The 24365-nt window shown below is 39.4% G+C and overlaps 1 protein-coding gene and 1 long non-coding RNA gene across 11 annotated transcripts in view; one reads left to right on the forward strand and one right to left on the reverse strand.

Annotated features, from left to right (window-relative positions):
• The window catches only part of GAPVD1 (GTPase activating protein and VPS9 domains 1), a 62685-nt gene that overhangs the window by 12867 nt on the left and 25453 nt on the right, over nt 1–24365 (forward strand). For 6 of the 10 annotated variants that reach the window (XR_004902347.1, XM_028505830.2, XM_028505857.2 and 3 more), the window contains 8 exons: nt 9162–9379; nt 10153–10996; nt 13398–13484; nt 14785–14919; nt 15064–15253; nt 18105–18265; nt 20685–20814; nt 22101–22226. Coding sequence is in view for 9 of the 10 variants with exons in the window: in XM_028505830.2 (XP_028361631.1) it covers nt 9195–9379; nt 10153–10996; nt 13398–13484; nt 14785–14919; nt 15064–15253; nt 18105–18265; nt 20685–20814; nt 22101–22226 (1858 nt within the window). In the remaining variant the exon portion in view is untranslated. Of the gene's footprint in view, nt 1–9161; nt 9380–10152; nt 10997–13397; nt 13485–14784; nt 14920–15063; nt 15254–16804; nt 16886–18104; nt 18266–20684; nt 20815–22100; nt 22227–24365 lie in introns of all 10 variants that reach the window. The other 4 variants (XM_028505866.2, XM_028505841.2, XM_028505821.2 and 1 more) reach the window with 3 other exon arrangements.
• On the reverse strand, nt 6684–23051 carry LOC118499812. The gene is made up of 3 exons (XR_004902348.1): nt 22472–23051; nt 11861–11870; nt 6684–6694 (listed from the first exon to the last, which is right to left on the reverse strand). It is a non-coding gene; the product is annotated as an uncharacterized LOC118499812 (long non-coding RNA).

Below are 24365 nucleotides of genomic sequence, written 5' to 3' on the forward strand. Positions count from 1 at the left end.
GTAATACGAGAAATAGAGATGTTTATTGAAGAAGATACAAGATACAAGAAACATTGTACATAGGACAATGACGACGACGCAGTCCCATTCAAAGTAGGCGCCTTGGGACCTCACACAGATCTCCAGTTGCCATCAGCTGCCATGTCGTATTTTCCTGAATCTCATCAAGGGTTTGAAATCTCTTTCCCTTCAAAGGTGATTTTAGTTTTGGGAAAAGCCAGAAGTCACAGGTGCCAAATCTGGGCTGTAGAGGGGCTGAGTCACCGGGGTCATTTGATGTTTTGCCAGAAACCTCTGCCCCAGGTGTGATACATGAGCAGGCATGTTGTGATGAAGCTGCCAATCACCAGTTGCCCATAGCTGCAGCCTTCTGAATCATCCAGATAGTTTCTGTGGAGAATGTTCAAGCTTAATGCAAAATTTGATGTGGATTCATTGCTCTACTTGCTCAGTCATTTTGAATGCCATGGCCACACAGTACACATATCACTCAATAGCATCTACCACCCCCACTAACTCGTACTGTGAAGTCATCATTGTTCATGCATGCACTTTCCAGTCCACTCTCCTTGGCTGCCAGGTTCCATCAATGTCATGCAAAGCATTCTCTTTATTTTAATAATGTCTTGACTTTTTCCAGATCAACTTCATGTATCAAATTGGTAATACTTTGGAAATACTAACCTGTCAGTGTAGGATAGATTGGAGAGAGAGACACATTAGGAATTTTTTTCCATTGTCTGTTTTCCCAGGACTAAATTTGGGTTTTGCAGAGGAATTAGAAAGAATGGTAAAGAGAGAGAGAGAGAGAGGAGGATTTGGAGCAGAGTACGCTGAGGGAAGGGAGGAGTCTTGTTTTGAGACTCAGAGTGTGTGTGTGCCACGACAGAACATGCCAGGGAGGTCAGGGACAGTTGCATGAGACAGGAGGCGTGAGCAGGCGTGTTGCACCATAGGATGCGAATGTTTAGGTTCGCCTGTGGAGATTTGAATCTTGGGTGATCAGATTGTACGTTGATTCTAAGATGATTAGCAGGTGGGGGAAATAAAGAATTTAAACTTGACCAAGAGGTGCAGGCGGGGGGCACCTGTATTTTAAATGATGTTTGAGTATAAACTCAAATGAAGTAGACATCACTAGAAGCTACGTAGAGTTCTATAAAAACCAATAGATAAAAGGAACTTTCAGCAGTCACTTATTAACAGAACTGGAAATTAAGGTAGATGTTACTGACAAAATGTTTAGATTAGTTGGCTGAGAGCAAGGGCTGCTGTGGAGTCAGAACTGAGTCGATTTGATTTTGACGTAGCTACTTACCAGGTATGCAGACACTTTTCTCAACTGTCACTGAGCACAATTGTCACAGAATTAATGAGGACTTGGTGAGGAAAAAAAACAGCAGTGCCTGTCCTAATAAAGTCCTAAATAAAGGATGGTTCAATATTGTTATTGTTGTTGTTAGTTTCATATCATTACTTTTCAGGCAGTGAATTTATTTGTCAGTGTTTGTGCTTCTCTGTTGTCTCTGATATGGTAAAATCTCCCCACATTTGGTTACTCATGCTTACGTGTATTTAAGCTAGTCCTGGTGGCTGATCTCTCTTGTGCCTTAGAAGAGAAAACTTGACTAACTCTACCTTTTAAAATTCTCAAACCCTTTTCTGCAACCATTGTTTTTAAGTGGTGACCAGTTACAAATGATTATTTATGTATGTGGTATTACTTCGTTTCAATGTATGAGGCAGTCAATCTGGTGCTGCCTGAATTAACATGTTTGAGCTTCTCCTACCTGCCATCAGCGATGCCAGGATGCAGAGCTGAGTGAGTTCTTTCCCTCAGTGTTTACCATCTAATGGGAGAGACAGAGATACAATATTATACTCTGGCATGTGCTACATGTTGTATATGGTAATATTCAGAGTATGAATTTAATTCAGGTAAACTGGGGGCAAAAATATAGGTCAAAGTTAATAATTCATACTCAATCTCTTCCATTTTACCCTGTAGTTTAATGACACTTTCCTGCATGTGGCAATGAGAAGATTATACATTCATACAATGATTTTTTAAAAAATATATTTTATTGATTATGCTGTTACAGTTGTCCCATTTTCTCCCTTTCATTCCCCTCCACCTTGCACACCCTCTCTCACCCACATTCCTACTCTTTAGTTCATGTCCATGTGTCAAGTTCTTTAGCTTCTACATTTCCCATACTATTCTTGCCCTCCCCCTGTCTATTTTCTACCTACCATCTATGCTACTTATTCTCTGTACCTTTCCCCCCCTCTCCTCTTCCCACTCCTCTGTTGCTAACTCTCCATGTGATCTCCATTTCTGTGGTTCTGTTCCTGGTCTAGTTGTTTGCTTAGTTTTTTTTTTTATTTTTTTATTTTAGGCATGGTTGTTAATAATTGTGAGTTTGTTGTCATTTTACTGTACACATTTTTTCATCTTCTTCTTCTTTGATAAATCCCTTTAACATTTTATATAATAAGGGCTTGGTGATGATGAACTCCTTTAACTTGACCTTATCTGAGAAGCACTTTATCTGCCCTTCCATTCTAAATGAAAGCTTTGCTGGATAGAGCAATCTTGGATGTAGGTCCTTGCCCTTCATGACTGGAATACTTCTTTCCAGCCCCTTCTTGTCTGTCAGGTCACTTTTGAGAAATCAGTTGACAGTCTGGTGGGAACTCCTTTGTAGGTTACTGTCTCCTTATCTCTTGCTGCTTTTTGGATTCTCTCCTTCATTTTAATCTTGTCTAATGCAATTATGATGTGCATCGCTGTGTTCCTCCTTGGGTCCAACTTGTTTGGGACTCTCTGAGCTTCCTGGACTTCCTGAAAGTCTATTTCCTTTGCCAGAATGGGGAAGTTCTCCCTTATTATTTGTTCAAATAACTTTTCCACTTGTTGCTCTTCCTCTTCCCCTTCTGGTACCCCTGTGATTTGGATGTTGGAGGGTTTAAAGATGTCCTGGAGGTTCCTAAGTCTCTCCTCATTTTTTTTGAATTCTTCTTTCTTCATTCTTTTCTGTTTGGTTGTTTCTTTCTTCCTTCTGGTCCACTCCATTGATTTGAGTCCCAGTTTTCTTCCCATCACTATTGGTTCCCTGTGCATTTTCCTTCATTTCACTTAGCGTAGCCTTCATTTTTTCATCTAATTTATGTCCAAATTCAACCAATTCTGTGAGCATCCTGATCACTAGTGCTTTGAACTGTGATTCTGATAGGTTGGCTATCTCTTAGTCGCTTAGTTGTATTTGCTGTGGAGCTTTGATCTGTTCTTCCATTTGGGCCTTTGTTTGTTTGTTTGTTTTTTCTTTTCACGCCTGTTTTGTATGAGAGGTGGAGCCTTAGGTGTTCACCAAGGCGGGACAACCCACCTCTGCTAGGTTGTGCCACTTCTGTGGGGGCGGTGTCCGAGAGTGAACAGGGGAGTTTGCCTCGCTCTGTTGGATTTCAGTCCCTTCTGCCGCTTCCCCCAAGCAAACTGGGCCCTTCTGGTGCTGATTCCCAGGTGGGTGGGCCTGTGTACGTTCTAGGACCCCGTGGGTCTCTGCAAGGAACTCTCCTGTGAGGCTGGGAGTCTCCTGGCACCTCAGCCCCCACAGGTGTTTTCATTCGGTGTTGTGAGGCTTTATTTCCTTGCACTGGAGCCCTGGGTTGCGTGGTCTGTCTCGCTCTGCAGTTTTATTTGGTTTATCTGCCCACTCAAAAGTGGGACCTCGGGGTCAACCAGCCACTTTGCATGCTGTGCCCCACTTCACAGTCGCCATGTCGCTGGGTCTACCCATTGTCACCCTGTGCCCAGGGTCTACCCGCTGCCACCTTGTGCTCCCTGTGCCACTGCTTTTTTTGCTGTGACCCCTTTCTACCTGGCCACCCAACTCCGCCCCTCCTACTGGTCTGAATGAATGTGTCTATTTTAACTCCTTGGTTATTGGACTTCTGTATAGTTCAATTTTCTGTCAGTTCTGGTTCTTATTTTGTTTCTAAATTGTTGTTGTCCTTATTTTGGTTGTGCAAGGAGGTACAGTGTGTCTACCTATGCCTCCATCTTGGCCGGAAGTATATACAATGATTTTTTTTAAAGTATTGTTTTTGCCTGGTTGGTGTAGCTCAGTGCATTGAGCGCGGGCTGCAAACCAAAGGGTCAGGGGTTCGATTCCCAGTCAGGGCTCATGCCTGGGTTGTAGGCCAGGTCTCTGGTGGGAGCTACATGAGAGGCAGCCACACACTGATGTTTCTCTCTCTCTATTTCTCCCTCCCTTTCCCTCTCTCTAAAAATAAAAATAAATGAAATCTTTACCAAGAAAGTATTGTTTTGGGCTCTCATTGGGTAGCTAACTTGGTTAGAGTGTTGTCCTGATGTGCCAAGGTTGTGGGTTCAATCCCCAGTCAGGGCCAATTAATGAATGCATTAATAAGTGGAACAACAAAAAATCGATGTTTCTGTCTTCATGGCTCGCTTGCTCTCTCCCTCTCTCCTCCCTCTTTCTAAAATCAATAAATTAAAAAAAAATTAAGTATTGTTTTGGAGGGTAATCCAATACCTGTTATTTGACAACAGTTGACTAGTTTACTATAGAAAGGAAAGCAATAAAGCTTATAATTCTCACCTAGATTAAAGAAAAAGTTCTTTGCAAGTTTGTCTAGTGTTCTAGGTTTATATTTAAAATGTCTCTACAAAAATGTATTTGAAGACATTTGGGACTATTGAAGGGTTTGGAAGGTGAGTTCTTGTTTAGATTAGGTGGAGCTTTCAAGTGTTAATTTTTTTAACCGAAACTACATTTGGAGGTTTTATTTTCTAAATTGCATAAATTGGTTCCCATTTTGCTGTGACATTGGAAACATGTGATGTGCCCTCTCTATCTTGTCTTGAACAGTATATTGGTTGTAATTAGACCATGAGCTCCTTGAGATTAGGGGACCTGGCTAGGCACCAGCAAAACGCGATAATTTTTTTGTTGAATTCAATTGTATTAAAGCAGCAGGAAGGGCACAGTTTGAGTACTTCTAAAATACTTTCTCCTATCTTCTCCTTATGAAAAATTTCCAGCACTCAGAAGCTGTTGAAGGATAATAGTGATCACCATATACCCACCACCCAGACTCAGCAGTTGTTTGCATTTTGCTGCATTTTTAAATCATGTTTTTCTGAACCATGTACAAGTTACAGAAATCCTAACAATTTCTATGTGTTTGTGTATGTACCTCTTAAAAAGAACATATTTTTCTGCTTTTTAAAAAATATTTAAGCCGAACTTCAGAGAGGGGAAGGGGGACAGCGGGAGAGAGGGAGTGAAACATCGATTTGTTGTTCCAATTGTACCTTCATTGGTTGCTTCTTGTATGTGCCCTGACCAGGGATCAAACCCACAGCCTCAGTGTATTGGAATGATGCTCTCTCACCAACTGAGCTACCTGGCCGGGGTCTATATTTTCTTGTTTAACCACAGGATTTCTGAGTCATTCTTGTAGGGATCAGGGTGATGACAATAGTGTACTAGCTCTGTCACCTTTCACCTATGTGGCCTGTGCACCCTGACCTCAGTTTCCTTAGCTTCCAGCACCCATCTAAGGGGGATATTATTATGTTTAAGTGTGTAAAGTTCTCAGAACCATCCCAGGCACAATTTTCAGTTTATGAAGTGTTTTCTCTTGTGGTGCCCAACTGTCTCGAAGAACACCACACCCACTGTTGTCCCCCTAGTTGGAAACCTTCTACTCGCCTTCTCCATATGTAGTGTCATCAAGTCCCATTTCTGCCTCCTAACATCTCCCAAATTTGTCCTGTTCTTTCCATTGCTACTGCAACACATCCTGCCCATCAGCAATTTCTTAATCTCTCGTCCTCTGTTCCAGCTCCACAGTCCCATCCCCACCTCCTCATCCTTTTCCTACTGCCAGAGTTTATGTTCTGAAATACAAGTTTAATCAAGTTAGTTCCTTTTAAAACTTTTCCCATCACCTGCAGTCCAAGTTTCTTAACTTTGGTTTCTCTGTACCTTCTGTCTCTGTAGCCTTGTCTCTCATTATACACTTCCTCCCCCCACCTCACTCTTAACACACACAAACACATGCGCCCCCAAACTAGCATAGTTCTCTCAATATATTCTTTGTTACACACCTCTGTGCCTTTGCTGCTGTGCTTCCTCTGTCTAGAATTCTGCCCCCATCCACCATCCTCTTTATTTCTGGCAGACACTTGTCTTTTAAGGCTTGTCGCAGGTATCCAGCTCCTCAGTCATTCCTTCTCTCTTGTCCCTACTCTACATTGTAGTCTTACTGGTAGTAGCATAATACTCATAACGTTTTGGGCAGCCATTTGCGTGCAGGTGTGCCTCATTCCACTAAATTAAAAGTCCTGGAAGGCACGACAGGTTTCTATTCTCTGTTTGTGTCCTTGGTACCTAATATGTTGCTTGTGCCAGGCACACAATTGATGCAGAGATCGTGTCCACATTTTCTGGATGAAAAAAATTTGAGTTCAGAGAATTTGCATTATGTACTGCAGGTAACAGAACTGATTAATGAAGCATACCGATGTTTAAGGGCCGATTCAGTACTGTGTTCATTACCTATAATACTTGTCGTAATTATAATCATGTGTTCAATGATTCTGTTCTTAGTGTATGGACTTAGAGCCCCCTAGAGGATCTCAGGGTTCCCACGTGGAACTCTGCTATGTGTTTTCTGTAGCCTGAGTTGGTAAGATTATAGATGTATGTGTGTGCATGTCACCAGTTTTTTGGATGTACACATATGTCCTTGTGACTGACAGTTAATTGCCTTGGGGAAGCAGACACGCACACCTTTTAAGAGGAAAGCAGTTGGGGGCTTTAACCATATAGGTGATTTGGAATAACATCTTTGCATGGTTTGGTAGGGAATTGATAAGGTACAAGAAAGTATTTTTTTAAAGCAATTAAATTATAGCAATCAGATTATATGGTCATATCTGCAATTTTCCTAGTCATCAATAGTTCATTAAAATAAAAGAAAGTTAAAACATTTCTGAAACCAAACTTATTTGAAAGTTGTTAAATCCTTTAAATAATTTGGCTTTAAATATATTTTCACCTGGTGCCATGTTTAAATTTTTTTATTTTAGCACCAAAATATCTATTTTATATATAGGAATATGTTTTCATTGGATCTCTAAAAACATTGAGAGTTCTGTGGCCTAGGTTATCTTCTCTTTTAGAATCTAAATTCATTATAAGTTGTATTTGATCAATTCCAAGTAGATCCATTAAGGTCACTTAAGAATCTGATTGGCTGGGACCACATTTCCCCCCCAGCTCTATTGAGATGTAATTGAAATTTAACATATTTAAGGCATGTAATGTGATGACTTGATACACATATGCATTGTAAAATGTTTACCACAGTAAGCTTTATTCAGTATATCCTCCACCTCACATAGTTATCATTTTCTTGTTGTGTTGTTATGGTGAAAACATTAAAGCTCTATTTTCATAGCAACTTTTGAATATAGAATCATAATGTTTAATTCTTAATGAGAAGTACTTGTCTAATTTAATGACTGCCTGCTGTCTGGACACAATGTTGGATTCTGCTCTCTGGGCCACGGGCACTTCTGCTGTTGATATAAAACATTTGTGGTCTGGCAGGCATTCTAGGTCCAAGGGCATAGCTTAAGTAATAATGCTTTAAAATATGTGTGCTATTTTAATCAGTTCATTTAGCTACTGGATAAATAAGAATTGTGTGATATCATTCTTTCCTTTGGCAAATATTTATTCAACTCCTGCTGTGAACCAGGCCCTCTCCTCAGCCCCAAAAGTACAGCTGTAAGTGAACAAAACCAGGGCAGCTGTAAGTATAGGGCCCTGGCCCTGGTGGCCCTAACGTTCCGTGGGGAAGCCATGCTCTAAGCACGCTGAGCATGCAAGTAGGCACCTGTAATACAGTTCTAGATAGGGGGAAGTGCTTTTAAAGAGGCCAGAAGAAGGAATGGGAAGTGATGTTTTCTATTTTAGAAAGAGTTATCCGAGATGGCCTTCTTAAATAGACATTGGAGCAGAGAGACCTGCACGAAGGAAAGGCCTGAATGAGGCAACCTTGTAAAGCTATCTGGAGGACTAGCCTCCCAGACAGAGATGGAGGGACCAGCAAATGCTGAGGCTTCGGGTGATTCCTAGTCGGGGAATAAATAGCATGATCTGACTGAAGCTGAAAGGATACTCTGTGCCACAGGTGGCAAACACAAGGCCTGTGGGCCAAATCCCGCCCTCCACCATGTTTTATCCAGCCCAGCACCTTGTTTCTACCTGGCTGCAGTGCCAAGCTCTCGCTTAACTGTTAAGGAGTAGTTATATTTATACAGTCCTAAAATTACATCCGGCCCTTTGAAGGCAACCTCGAGGCTGATATGGCCCCCGATGAAAATGAGTCTGACACCCCTGCTCTATGCTGTGGAGAGAATGGACTCGAGGAATGTAAGGAAGGAAGCAGGGAGATGAGTTAGGAAGTGGTGGTTATAGAGCTCCAGGGGAGAGGTGATGAAGATGGTGAGAAGCAGTCATGTTTGAGACGTGTTTTGAAGATGGAGCCAACAGAATATGTCAGTTGATTGCAGTGTGAAAGAGCAGTCAGGGAAACTACAGCATTGACAAGCAGACACTGGCCTTGAAGGACATACACAGGGATTTTGCAGTGGCTGTCTCTGAGCAGTGGCCTTATTAGGAGCGTTTCTTTTTGCTTATCTGTACTTAACCAGTTTTTCTATACTGAACCCATAATGCTTCTATAATAAAAATTATATAGATTATTTTAAAATTAGAGTTAACCATGCTACTAAATGTAGCTTTATTCTTTTTTTTTTTTAAAGATTTTATTTATTTATTTTTAGGGAGGGAAGGAAGGGGGGGGAGAGAGAGAGAGAGAGAGAGAGAAACAGAGAGAGAGAGAGACATCAATGTGCGGTTGCTGGGGGTTATGGCCTGCAACCCAGGAATGTACCCTGGCTGGGAATCGAACCTGGGACACTTTGGTTCCCAGCCCGCGCTCAATCCACTGAGCTACGCCAGCCAGGGCTTGCTTTATTCTTAATATATTCAATCCCTTTTGCTTTAGAAAACAGTTTCAGTAACCTGATGTTTTAAAATTTGTCTTTTTACCCTTAGTGATCAGCTGTTGTACCTTTTCCACATTTGAAGATGGTGAAGTTAGATATTCATACCCTGGCCCATCACCTCAAGCAGGAACGCTTGTATGTAAACTCTGAGAAACAGCTCATTCAGAGGCTCAATGCAGATGTACTCAAGACAGCGGAAAAGTTGTATCGCACAGCATGGATTGCTAAACAACAGAGAATTAACTTGGATCGGCTTATCATAACCAGGTAAAGAAAAGATTTTGAGGTCTTACACTTTATAAACCACTCTGGCTCTGTGTTAACTACTAACTGCAAATAAAGAATCTATTTCCAACAAGTACTTGGTTTCAGAGGGTTTAAATCAACATTAAGGTTTTTGCTTATTTTGTTTATTAAGTCCCTTAAGCACTGTTATAGAGAATTATTACTTAAGCATTAATATTTTATACCACACCAGTGAAGTTTGAATCTTTGTACATACACATTTTATTAGTGTAGAGAGTAAATTGTCTTGTTTCTACTTTTTTCCTAACATTTTAATATGTACATTTCCGTATTTCACTATTGTATATCTACTTTTCAGTTTTAGAAGCCTTGTTTTTTACTGTGTTAACACCTCATGTTCTGTTTTCCAAAGAGCAGTTTCTACCTCTGAGAATAGCAGTACTAGGTGTAATGTTGGGAAAAGAAGCCAGATGCAGAACAGTACACACTCTGTATGGATCCATTTAAGGGAAGTTCAAAATGAGGCAGGCCTAATTTTTGATGAAAGAGCTCAGGATAACGGTTACTTCCTGGTGCTTTTCATTGAACCTGTTTTAATGTGAGGAATTTGTTCTTGTTTGTCCTTTTTTCTTTCTGTCTTTACACCTTTAGGTGCTGGCGGTCTAAAGGATTTTAGCAATTCAGAGTGATCGCATTGCTGGAACTATAATCAACTCACATTCCATGTTTCGGTATAGTACATGTGTTATTGTTGTTGTTAATTTTATTATTTTGTTGGTTTGCCCATTTTTTAGTGCTGAAGCTTCCCCTGCTGAATGTTGCCAACATGCCAAGATTTTGGAAGATACACAGTTTGTTGATGGGTACAAGCAATTGGGATTTCAGGAGACTGCTTATGGAGAATTCTTGAGTCGATTAAGGGAAAATCCTCGTCTTATTGCCTCCTCTCTGGTTGCTGGAGAGAAACTTAATCAGGAGAACACACAAAGTGTTATTTACACAGTTTTTACCTCCCTCTATGGCAACTGCATAATGCAAGAAGATGAAAGCTACCTCCTTCAGGTTTTGAGATACTTGATTGAATTTGAACTTAAAGAAAGTGACAACCCCAGGCGACTTTTGAGGAGAGGAACTTGTGCCTTCAGCATCTTATTTAAACTTTTCTCTGAAGGACTGTTTTCTGCCAAACTTTTCCTCACAGCTACTTTACATGAGCCTATCATGCAGCTGCTCGTGGAAGATGAAGATCATCTGGAAACCGACCCAAATAAGCTAATTGAGAGGTTCTCCCCGTCTCAACAGGAAAAACTCTTTGGAGAGAAAGGCTCGGATCGATTCAGGCAAAAGGTTCAAGAGATGGTGGATTCCAACGAGGCCAAACTAGTGGCCTTGGTGAACAAATTCATTGGTTATCTCAAACAGAACACATACTGCTTCCCACACAGTTTGAGGTGGATTGTGTCGCAGATGTATAAAACCCTCTCCTGTGTAGACAGACTGGAGGTCGGGGAGGTCAGGGCAATGTGCACTGATCTCCTGCTGGCCTACTTCATCTGTCCCGCAGTTGTCAATCCAGAGCAGTACGGAATCATTTCTGATGCTCCTATTAATGAGGTGGCAAGATTCAATCTGATGCAGGTATGCTTTTGCTATTATTATTAATGTGGCATTCAGGTTAAAATCAGTTGATTCGGCAGTGGGGATGGGAACAGAAAATGTGATGACAGTATTCATAGATTCTTACCATTCTTTTTCCTTAGACCGTCCTAAATATTTGCTCCTTTTTTTATTGACTTGAGAGAGAGAAGAGAGAAACGTTGACTTGTTCCACTTATTTATGTAATCAACATTGGTTAATTCTTTTTTTTTTTTTAGATTTTATTTACTTATTTTAGACAGAGGGAAAGGGAAGGAGAAAGAGAGGGAGAGAAACATCAATGTGTGGTTGCCCCTCAGGGGCCCCCTACTGGGTACCTGGCCCACAATTCAGGTATGTGCCCTGACTGGGAATTGAACCGGTGACTCTGTGGTTCAAAAGCCAGTGTTTAGTCCACTGAGCTACACCACCCAGGCAGATTCTTTTTTTATCCTCATTAAGGACATTTTTCATTGTTTTGAGAGAGGGAAAGAGAGAAACATCAGTGTGAGAGAAAAATGTCTGTTGGTTGCCTCCATACACTCCTGACCAGGGACAGAACCCTCAACATAGGTATGTGCCCTGATTGGGACTGAGCCTGCAACCCTGGTGTATCAGGACAACACTTTAACCAATTGAGCTACCTGGCCAGGGCCATACTTTCTTATTAAGACACAGAAGCAATCATATTGGGATTTAAAAATATTGTTTTCATAAAACATTTTGTGTCTTTAAATGGCATCTTCACACATATGAACGTATACTTGATTGAATTTTCACAAGCCCACTTCCCATGATTTCAAAATCCAGAATGATTGAAAACTGAGCCTTTTATACTTCATTTGGTAGCAAAACCTAGTCTGAACTAAGATGAGGCTGTTTTGTAATTGTTCATTATTCCATTTAGTGCTAACAAATACTCATTTTTTGCTGCAAAAATGTCAATGTGTTTGATTATGGGATGATACCCTAAATACTGGACATGTTACATATATATACTGACCAATCTTCCTAAAATCTCCAGATTTTGAAATATGAAAGTCTTCTGAACCTAAGAGTTTCAGAAAGGATTTTTGGACCTGTATTAGCACTTTTTTCCCCTAATTATCTGAAGTACCGAAATCATGTTATTATTTCTTAAGGGAATTTTTTAGTCATATCTTATTACCTAGAAATACTGTGAAGAAGAGATTGAGTTTATTTGGAATGGAATCTTTGGATGAGTTTTTTTAAAAAATAATAATCTTTTTTTCATGATCAATTCTATCATAATGGGGTGTTGGTCAATTAAGTATATTGGAATCCATGAAATAAAATAAAAAATTTTTGCCCTGGCTGGTGTGGCTCAGTGGATAGAATGCCAGTCTGTGAAACAAAGGGTTACTGGTTCAATTCCCAATCAGGGCACATGCCTGGGTTGCAGGCAGGGTTCCTGGTGGGGGTAGGGGGCACATGTGAGAGGCAACCGCACATTGATGTTTCACTTCCTCTCTTTCTTCCTCCCTTCCCCCACTCTAAAAATAAATAAAAACTTAAAAAATTTTTTTCATCTGTGAAATATTTATTCTTAGGACAATGTAGTTGTAGTTTTTATTTTTGTCATTTCAACAGAGATTGAATCATATATTTTCAAAATGAGTAGTAAGGGACGAGGATTGTCCCAGATATTAACTAGATGATGCTATACGATACTAACTTTCAGCAAAGTGTTTTTATTTTTTTAAGGATTTTATTTATTTTTAGACAGAAATAAATAAATTAGACAGAAACGGGGAGAAAGAAACATCGAGGACCAGGTATGTGCCCTGACCAGGAATCGAGCCAGCGACCTTTGGTTCACAGGCCAGCATGCAGTCCATTGAGCTACACCAGCCAGGGCTTGCAAAGTTTCTTTAAAGAGAGTGAATTAACAGTTCACTTTTGGCAATAGGGAACTTGCTCTCTGAATTCATGTTTACTTTCCAAACAGCATATGCTTTCTAAAAATTGTTTCCTTTTAAATCTAGGGGGGAAATCTACTTTGTGAGCTGTGTAGGGAAAGGTACCGAACAAGTAACTTTAAGTCGTTTGAGTCAGCTTTTACAAGTTAATTCTAAAATTTATGAGCACATGAAAAGTACAATGTCAGAAAGAAAGGTGTTGTATTTTTATTTCCTAATGTTGGTATAATATGTTTAAGGAGAGGTTAAAGCAAAATGTTCTATGTATTCTGTTTAATTCTAAGTATAATACAACCTGATACACAAAAGAAAAGATACAGAATTGGGACCCTATTTTGTATGTTGATCAGGTGGTATGGATATTATTATGAAGCAGATTTTTAGAATGGAATGGAAGTGTTTTCAGAGAGAGAGGGTGTTGTGTCTATAGCCTGTGTCTCCCTACCTCTGCTCTGGGTTGCAGGTTGGCCGCCTTTTGCAACAATTAGCAATGACTGGCTCGGAAGAGGGAGATCCCCGGACAAAGAGCAGCCTTGGAAAATTTGACAAAGTAAGAATGAGTACTATGTTGTGGGAAATAGTGTTTATAGAAAATCCTGCCCAAGTATTAGTGAATTTGACTATTCTCTTTCTTAAATCTTGTTCTTAGGTGGTGGATAAAGGATTAAATATTCTTTCCATGACTCTGGTATAGCTATAGTGCATATAATGATGGATCAGCAGCATTTAAAGGAAAATGTCACTAAAGATTACTAATTGTCGCTTATAGAAGTGTTGAAGAGATCCTGTTGTAATAAGAACCAAGGAGCTATTAAGATTATTTTAAGATTAATTTTTAAAAATTGTCATTAAATCAAATCTGCAATAACTGTATAATTTTAAGTATATTTCCTGAGTTAATATGCATGGCCTTGTCCATTTAGTTTAATTAAATAAAATTTTAGTTAATCATATTTGAGTAGGCAACATTCACCCTATTTTAAAATGCATAAGTTACTCAGTAAAATTTCCCTTCCACCCCTGATCTGTAGCCTTTATTTCCTCCCCAAGAGGTTTTTGATATTATGTCTTTTGTGTATGCTTCAAGAGGGGTGTGTGTGTGTGTGTGTATGTGTGTACCCGTGTACACACACACACACAGAGACACACAAGCAAATTCCTACATATATTTTCCTAGTCACTTACCCCTCCCTTTTCACAAATGGTATGACAGCATGCACTGTTTGTTCTTGATTTTTATTTACTCTTTTTTTTTTTTAAGAAAGAGACAGGAAGAGAAAGAGAGAGGGAGAGAAATATCAATCAATGTGTGGTTGCCTCTCTCATGCCCCATACTGGGGACCTGGCTGGCAGTCCAGGCATGTGCCCTGACTGGGAATGGGACTGGCAACCCTTTGGTTTGCAGCATGCGTTCAGTCTACTGAGCCACACCAGCCAGAGCCTGTTCTTGGTTTTTAGAGAGCAAGAGGAAAGGAGACAGACAAAGAGAGGGGGAACATTGATTTGTTCCACTTATTTATATATTCATTGGTTGATTCTTTCTTGTATGTGCCCTGACTGGGGATCAAACTGGCAACCTTGAAGTATTGTGACGATGCTACAACCGAGCTACCTGGACAGGGCAGCGTGCACTGTTCTGTATCATGTTTGTTTCATGTACCAGAGAACCTTGGCGATTATTCTATATGAATTCATAGAGAGTTTAAATTTTTTAATGGTGGGTTTAATATAATTTTTAAGAAGAAAAGTTTTGACAAAATTTTTGCATTGCCTGTCCACCTTAACCAGCAATTTTGTTTCCTTTTTTTAAAGAGGAGATATTTCACTCTGATCTTTTCCTGTTTTAACAGAGCTGTGTTGCTGCTTTCCTTGATGTTGTGATTGGGGGCCGGGCAGTGGAGACCCCTCCAATGTCCCCTGTTAATCTCCTGGAAGGGTTGAGCAGAACTGTGGTTTATATAACCTACAGTCAACTTATTACTCTGGTAATGGCTTTATTCTTTAATGGGATTTCCCCAGAAGTCATTTATCTACACGTGGCAGAGCCATAGATGAGTACCTTGTGTGAGAAATATATATTGTGTTTGAAAAATTGATTCCACTAGCTAATGTCCTTTTATTTTTGCCAGGTGAATTTTATGAAGAGTGTGATGTCTGGAGATCAACTGAGAGAAGATAGAATGGCTCTCGACAATTTATTGGCAAACCTACCCCAGGCAAAGCCGTGGAAGAGCAGCAGTTTGGAAATGACTCCCTACAGTACCCCTCAGCTGTCTCCAGCAACCACTCCGGCGAATAAAAAGAATCGATTGCCTATAGGTAAAGAGACTTTCTCATATTGGGGCTTTACCTTAAATTTAATATTTCTTTATTAGCCTTTGTTATTGCTCAGTGTTTTGAAATATAGTTTTAAATAATTTGGAAACATCTGTCTCCATGTATACTGATAGTAATTCAGTTTTTTGTAATTGCACTGGATTAATTAAGGTTTAGCAGCAGGCTTTCCCTTTAGACATATTTTTCATAAATTATTGAAATCATGCCTCCTATGGTATACTTTGTATTTTAGTGTCTCTTGCAAAATTTTGAAAGTGTCATTTATTACAAGGAGTCATTATTTGAATTATGTAGCCTTGTCTTGCCTACAAAGTTGTAAATAATATAGTAAAATAATATTAGAAGTTTCTGTCAGTAAAGTTGAAACTACATAGGTACTATTTTTCCATTATTGTTATTAATGACTAGTCTTTTATCAGCTGAGCTATCTAATTATTTTATAAAATAAACAAAAGTTCCATTTTACTTAGTCATTTATTCATTTATTTATGAGTTAGGTTAAGTTTTATTCACTTAGTAAACATTTGTTATTTATAGATACTCAACAAAAAATTGAGCATATACTCTGTTACCAGACATTGAGTAAGCACTTCATAAATGTTGTTTCATTTAATCCATTTTAGCAAAAAACCCACACTGAAAGAGTAGGTATTACAATCACGATCCTGCAGGTTGGGTACTGTGTTAGACGCTGGAGACACAAAGACCCTGGGACATGCGTGCCCTTGCTCTAAGTGAGCTGCTGGTAGTCCGGTTGGGGAAAACAAGAAGAGAGCAGTGCCCTTCAGGGCACCAAGTGTTTGATGGACATGAGCATCCAGAATTACAAGGACGCCTAGAGAAGGTGACCATGGAGGGGGGGAGCCTGCACTTTCTCTTGAGGGATGAAAGGGAGCTACACACAGTAAACAAGACAGGGAAAGAGTAAAATAATATTGGGCCAAGGAAGCAGAGTAGTTTAGTGCCAGTTTTTTAGTGATAATGAGGAGCTCGGCGATAGGGAACATGAATAGTTACTGTATCTTACACATTTTGAAGAATGGAATTTCACATTTAAACTTCCATGAGCTGATGTGTTAAGAACGGTCAGTTTCTTAACATTAACCTACCTTACATTTAACACAGTATGGGGTAATATCATCAGCAGGAATATGGCATCGTGTTCTTCAAGGCTTTGGCTGTCATCATCCCAAAGTGTCATTTTTCAGAATTAAAAACAAAAAAGTAAAGCTTGACACTTGATTTTTAATATTATAGGCTATTTGTACTATTTTAACATGAAGGAATAAATGAATTTTGGTAAATTAGAGATTTTTGTCCTCCCTATTCACTCCTGTGCTTTAGTTCTTTCATTTCTTATCATCCAGAAGTATCATTAAATATGGATGTAATGGGAAGTAAACTTTACATGTTGGCCCAGTATTAGTTTATATAGTCATGAGACCTGGTCATTGAATTTATTTCATATTTTAAAAAATGTGTCCGTTATTCAGAGGGTTGATTTTCTTTCTGTTTAATGCTTTCGCAACCCAGGACAACAGTTAGCAGCCATCGCTGCCTGGGACCCCTCAGCCACCAATCTCTCTGCTCATATTACTCTAGTAGCCCCGTTTGGTGGGTAATAGGCTGTTCTTCCTCTACTTGTATAACTTCTCATAAGAAATAGCTTATAAGAGTGTGTTCCATGTGCATGTTGCTTTTGCTTTGTGTAAATTGTTACATGAATTTTGATTACTTGCATTTTTATAAATGATGAAGTTAGTTCCTTAAGATTCATGTAGTTCATGAAGTTGAATTTACGTTCACAATTCAGTAGAAGATAGTGAGGTGAACCTGACTTTTCAAAGTTGTTGTGTGCCCTGAATTTTGAAAGTAAGAGTGATTAATGAATACATCTACAGCACTGGGGAGAGAAGATGGTTGTTTATATTTCTGTGTTTTTCACTCAAAGTGAAGTTGAAAGACTTGTTACTATGGAGTGTTTTGCTCTATGCTTTTGATAATTTTGCACTGAAATAGAATTTCTAGTTAGTATTCTGGTTGTATTGAATTTTACTGACCTCTGAAAGAAAATTGAAACTCAATCACAGAAGACTAAAACTCATCGAGAAATTATTACCAACTGTCCAGATCTTTCAGAAGTTCTATAGGATGGACTATTTTAGAAAGAAAGTATTACATAGGGGAAAACATCCCCAAATAATTATATCCTTTATTAATTTAGAACGTTTCCAGTAAGCAGAAAGGAAACTTGTAATCAAACATCGGGAAATCTCTCCTCCATCTTTGGAAAGAGGTTAATACATTTCAGGGAAAACAGTGTATTTTCAAAAATTGATTAGGTTTTGTCAACAGTTGCCTAATTAATGTATATTATTTTGTATAGCTACCAGATTTCTATGTTAAATTTTCTAGTGCTTATGAGTTATGAATGTGGGAGGCTGGTGACAGTTCAATACTTTCATAGGAGAAATAGTAGAAGGTGTCTTGAACAGATAAGAAATAGGGTAATGCTTTTCCTGTCATCCCGTCTTAAATTGATTGGGACGTGTTTGCTGTTCTGCAGGTGTGGTCATCTGTTTGTCACTCTCTGTCAGGTGAACGTGGGTCATTATTTCTGATTGTCAGTTTTGAAGGAGGGATCTGTATTAGTCATCAGTAGAGTAACTGGGAAGATACAGGTTTTTTTTTTCTGTCTTATTCATATTCTCACCACTTTTCTTGTGCATGCGCAAATGTTCTACATTAATAGAAAATATATTTTTGTATTTAGTGTTCCATTTTCTTCATTTTCTCTTTTTCTCTAAATTTCTTATTTAAATTATTTTATTAGCGACTCGAAGCAGAAGCCGTACCAATGTACTGATGGACTTACATATGGACCATGAAGGATCATCTCAAGAAACCATCCAGGAAGTGCAGCCAGAAGAAGTGTTGGTCATTTCCTTAGGGACAGGTCCCCAGCTGACTCCAGGGATGATGTCAGAAAATGAGGTATGAGTGTGTTGTTACATTTAACTTGTAGCCACTAATGTTAAGAAATTTAGATTCTATTCCCATTCATAGTCACTTGCTTCTGTAAAGCACTTAATGCGCTCAGTATGCATTAAGTGAACATTTTTCATTATCTTCAGTGGGCCCGCCATGACTCACCAGCAGATGCTAAACTTCCTGTGAACAGTTCTGCAGGCCCTTCACAGTAGTGCATCTGTGGCCCTGCAGCTGGTGACCAGGTCCCTACCGGAAGGAATTTTCCTAGTAGTAGAAGAGGCAGAAAGCCAGGAAATCGTGGTATGGAAATTGAAGAGACTTTTCCAGTGGCTTATAGGAAGTGTTTTATGTTACTTTCCTCTTTAATGATATACCAGTGGCGTATCTGCTTTCAAAGAGCCATACATTCTTTAGAAATACTTCCTTTTCCCTGGCTGGTGTAGCTCAATGGATTGAGCTCGGGCTGCGAACCAAAGCATCACAGGTTCGATTCCCAGTCAGGGTACATGCCTAGGTCGCAGGCCACAGCCCCCAGCAACCACACATTGATGTTTTCTCTCTCTCTCTCTCTTTCTTCCTCCCTTCCCTCTCTAAAAATAAATAGTAAAATCTTAAAAAAAAAGAAATACTTTCTTTGGCCTGTTAGGAAGAAATGGAAGCAATAATTGTGAAAAGAAAACTAAAAAAATATTTTGAAGAAATGAGATCGGGGGTATGGGAATCAGATTTAAAATAGTTGTAAACAAGAGTTTGGGACGGGCAAAAGGAAAGAAGAAATCTTGACTCTGTAAAGGTAGGAGCTGCTCCTCAAAAGCAGCAGCATCTTAACGTTCAACAGTGACGGCTTACTATTCAAGGACACCTAGTCCTGGCTTGAGAATTAGGGACCAGTTACAGAGGTTGACAAAGTGAAGCTGGTGGTTGGCTGTGTTTGGAACTGCGGCATTACTCGTAGGAAAGAGGTCTGTCCAACTCCCAAACTCGGTCCCACTGCACCCACAAAAAAAAATGAATGAGATGGAAACAGCTGTCAAGATCAACTTTTTAGGAACTTTGGAATGTAACAAAAAACTTACAACAACGAGGGGGGTGCTTAATAAGGGGAAAAAGCAGCTGAATGTGGCAGTCAGAGAGCTCTGTGGTATTTACCTTACCTGCTAACTGTCCCCAAGCCCCAGCTCAGTGGCAGCCTCGAAGACGGCAGTCTGTGTCCCTCCGCAGGGAGATGTCTGCACAGCACAAAGGCATCAAAGGTCTGATGCCTTTGATTCATTAATTCATACCACTCTCTAGGCCTTTAGATAGGTTTTGCCTGATCTACATTCATCGCACATCACTTACTGTGAGTTTAAAGGTCTGAGTTATCTTAAACATACAGAATGTAAAATTTTTATGTCTGCATTTAATTTCAAGCAAATAGAAAAAAAATTGTCTTTAATGTTATTATACAATATATAGAACCATTTAAAAAAACCTTTAATCTACTCATTTAAGTGCAAGTCCTACACAGCAGCTCCAGGGTTTTTTGGTGTTAGTTTTTGTTTTGTTTTTTTCTTTTTAAGTAAGGATACTCTTCTTCATTTCCCAGCAACAGCCTAGGAACCCAATGACTGTGAGTTCAAGTTCCAGGTGTGCTTAAAACACAGTTTTCCAAAGAAGCATTCAGTTCTTCATTAAGTTGGAGATACACACAAAGCTGAGTTATGAGGCTTATGGAGAGTGAGAAGTAGTTATATTGTTTGGAACCATCTGACAAACAGAAAACATTATAAAAGGCCATCAGCTCTAAGCTGGAGATGGCTGGAAGTTACATCAGCTTCTGGTATGGACTTTTATGGCCACGTGTATATGGTGATCAAGTGGAGGTTCAAACTAGACTGATTCAGTTCTGGTGCTTGCAAGATAATTTGTGTATATGTTTTCTTCCTGCTAACTTAATTAACGTTTGAAAAACTGTACTGTGAATTTAATGTCACTTAACTATGCCAAACGCTTTACGTGCACCTTTTTATTTAATCCTCAACAACTCCATAGCATACACACTGTTATCGCCATTTTAGAGATGAAGAAACTGAGGTTTAGGGAGTTTAAATAACTTACCCAAGGTTATATAGCCAGCGCATGGCAGAACCAGGAGGACCGGCCCGCTGCCCCAAAGTCTTCTGATTCTTACAACCCTGACCACTGCTCATCCGCTGTCCCATTGCCTGTTCAAGCTCTGGCCCCGGCAGGGCGATGGAAGCGCATAGCTTCAGTTCTTCTGCCACGCTTTTCTTCTCGGGGTACTTGAAAGCTTGAGTAGGACCTTGTGGGTTGCTTTTTAGTTTAAAATGATAATTTAAGATTTTAAAAACTTAAATACGCATTTGCTATAGTTTGTTTTCTTTCCGTTGTGACAAACCAATGGCATTTTATTTTTTAGGTCCTAAACATGCAGCTTTCGGATGGAGGACAAGGAGATGTCCCTGTCGATGAAAACAAACTCCACGGTAAACCTGATAAAACCTTGCGCTTTTCCCTCTGCAGTGATAATCTGGAAGGAATATCTGAAGGTGAAGGGTTACTTCATTCAAGGAGTTGTGTGATTGAAGTAGTCTTTTGTTTGTGTTCTTTAAAGGAGCCTTATAAATTACACTAATACCGTCTGTGCCCCTGACTGAGGAGAGTAATGAAGTTTTCCTCTAAAGATCGTCAACAGTTGGCTGAACAATTGTTCGTTGAATAAAATTAAGGTTGCAAGAAAAAAAATGAAAGATTTTAGGAGACCCATGGTCATATAAAATGGAGAAGATACAAGTCTTTACCGAGACTTGAATAATACCAACTTTTATTTCTCTAACGTTGAACTTTTATTTCTCTAAGCTTATAGAGCTCCTTTAGAGGGATATAATGCATGGCTAAATGGAAAAAATAGACTCACTAGTATTTTGGGGTGTTGTGTGTACTTTTAACATTCTGTATATTCACATACACCTTTTATGAAGCAAAGGATACACTGGAAATAGGAATAAATAAGTTTAAAGGCAAGATTATGAAGTGAGACTGTCATTCTGTGTACTAGGACAAACTTTTTAATGAAAAAGTTTGTTTACTAACATTAAAATAAACATATAATAACTTCTCCACTAATTTTTTTTAAAGATTTTATTTATTTTTAAAGAGGGGAAGAAGGGGAGAAAGAGAGGGAGAGAAACACCAGTGTGTGGCTGCCTCTCACACGCCCCCTGCTGAGGACCTGGCTTGCAAAGCAGGCATATACCCTGATTGGGAATCAAACCAACAACCTTTGGTTTGTAGGCTGGTGTTCAATCCAGTGAGCCATACCAGCCAGGGCTTTTTCCTCTAATTTTTAAAAACATAAGTAGTATACATTTATTCTAGAAAATGCTGGAAAGAAATAGAATCATCTGTAATCTCACCAATCTGTTAATAACAGTTAACATTTTGGTTTATTTAGAGCAAGATTAGGTTTATGCTGTTTTGAAAACTTTTTTTGTTTAACAATATAACAGTAGCATTTCCCTTGAAAATTTAACATTCTTAAATAACATGGTTTGTAATGGCTGTTTTCTTTCATAATTTATTTAAACATTCTTCTATGATTAGACATGTAGATTGCTTTCACTTTCCACCTGATACAGGCAACCTGTGATGAATTTTTGAATTGTTCCTTAGGATAATTCCCTGGAAGTTGCATTGGGCATATATATTTTTAAGAAATATACACAATATTAAAAACACTTTATTTAGTCTTTAGTCCCTTATCAAGGCATGAAAAATTACCTGCATGATGGCTCATGACTGTTTAAGCTCACTCACAGTAGAAACATTTTTTTAGGTCCTTCAAATCGTTCCAATTCAGTGTCCTCTCTAGACCTGGAAGGAGAGTCTGTATCAGAACTTGGAGCAGGACCTTCTGGGAGTAATGGAGTCGAAGCTCTGCAGCTGTTGGAGCATGAGCAAGGTAAGGTGGAGTGGAACATAGCTGGGCAAGCAGCAAAGAAGTTACCAGGTTGCAGGATAAACAGTGTGTTTCCATGTACGTTGGCTGTGTTCAGTAAGAATAAATTACTGAACACAGCCAACACAGTTGATTATATCATAACTGTTAAACTTGCACTTATTCATAGCTCCTTCATTTCTTAAAGATGTGTTTAGTTGGTAAGTGAATTCTTTAGACTTAAATTATATAGAATAATTAAAATGAACTGTGTGAATTCTGTAACATTAAAGTTTTAAGAAATGCAAACATAAAACCTCAGGGCTCAAGGAACCTACAAGAGGGAGAGAATGGTACACAAATGATTAAAAGTATCATAAGAGTGCATTGGCCATTCTGTGTGAGTAATACAGTGGATAAAAGTGTAGGGAGACGCTTATTGGAAGAAAGCACTAGCCTTAAAGCCTGGCTGGCATTGCATTGGCAGAAACTGGGGATTGAGCCTTCTGGGGAAAGAAGTAGTGTTAGGCAGTCAGAGAGGCGGGAAGCCACCCAGGCCTTCTGCAGGAACTACCAACTACAGGAATAGCAGGAGGTAAGGACTGGAAAACAGCAGGGTCCTTGTTATGCTTTAGGAAGGTTAATTTGAAAAGGGTCTTTAGGGTCTTTGGATTTATGCATTTAAAGATCATTGGGTGACCTTCAAGGGAGTGTTGAGGGCACTGGCCCTCAACTGGGTTTGAGGCAGTGATTCTTAGACTTTAGTGCACATAAAAATTAGTTGGGAGATAAAAAGAAAAAGCCATTTCCCCTGTCTCATTTTTAGAAATCCTGGTTCATTCCATTTTAGAGAGGAAAAGGTCATTGTCAGTTGGGGTATGTGTATATTGAATAAAAGTAATGGTATATTTTACTTGATCGATTTGTCATTGTATCAATTAGGATGAAATTTTCTATAAATAACAGAAAAACAAAATATTAGTAGCTCAAGACACAAGTTTTTGAAAGGTGTTATTTCCTTAACAAGCCCTCGAGGCCCTGTTGGTGTAGGTGGCTGGCATTCTATGGTTTGTGGACACTAGATTAAGACATGAGCTGAGGCACATTGCAGACTGCTTCTCATTAGTCAGGGAAGAGAGAAAACTCTAGAATTAGGGGGGTGTATCCAAGTCATATAAAAATTATTATTTTTTAATTATGTCTCAGCAGAGGACAGAATTCTGTTTGAAAATGCCATGGCATCATTACGGGTGCATACAGATTACATCTAAAGATTTTATTTATTTTTAGAGAGAGGGAAAGGGAGGGAAATAGAAATATCAGTGTGGGAGAGATACATTGATCAGTTGGCTCTTGCACACCCCCAACTGGGGACCTGTCCTACAACCCAGGCATGTACCCTGACTGGGAATTGAACCACCGACTTTCAGTTTTGAGGCCGGCACTCAATCCACTGAGCCACACCAGCCATGGCAAAAAAATATTTTTTTAGTATAGATTTATCATTTAATTATTGCTACAATATTATGTAACAAACCACCTCAAAACCTAGTGACTTAAAACAGTAAACATTTCTTTTTGTTCTCAAGTCTGTGGGTCAGGTGGGTGGTTCTCCGATTTGGACTGGGCTCACTCATGCACCTACGATCACCAGTGGACAAGTAGGGAGCTCTGCTAATCTTAGCTGGCGGTCTTTTGGTCCGTGGGGAGTTGGCTGGCCTAGAATGACCTTTGCTTTGCTCCAGTGCCGTCCCTCACCCTCCAGCTGGCTAGCTTAAGCTTGTTCTCTTGAGAGGAGCAAGGGTGAGAGAGAGCAGAAGTTTATAATGTCTCTTGATGTGTAGCCTGGCAGCGGGCACACTTCCTCCTTACCCTTTCGGCCAAAGCAAGTAACAAGGCCTGTGCAAATTCAAAGAGGGGGGATATACCCTGATTCTTGATCAGAGTCACGCTGCAGAGGTTGTGGATGGAGGGAAACAATTAATGGCATCAGTGGCCCCACTTAATCTGCCAGAAGGGGAAGTCCGGATACTGAGCTGAGTTCAGAGAGCAAAAGACTGCATCCATGAGGTAATAATTTAGTGTTTTGGTACTCTGTGCTCAGTGTTAATTATAAAATGTGTAAAGTGAAGATCAAAGACATAAAGTTCCTCATATCTGATT

Source organism: Phyllostomus discolor, chromosome 3, assembly GCF_004126475.2.
Source record: "Phyllostomus discolor isolate MPI-MPIP mPhyDis1 chromosome 3, mPhyDis1.pri.v3, whole genome shotgun sequence".
In the NCBI taxonomy this organism is placed as follows: domain Eukaryota; kingdom Metazoa; phylum Chordata; class Mammalia; order Chiroptera; family Phyllostomidae; genus Phyllostomus; species Phyllostomus discolor.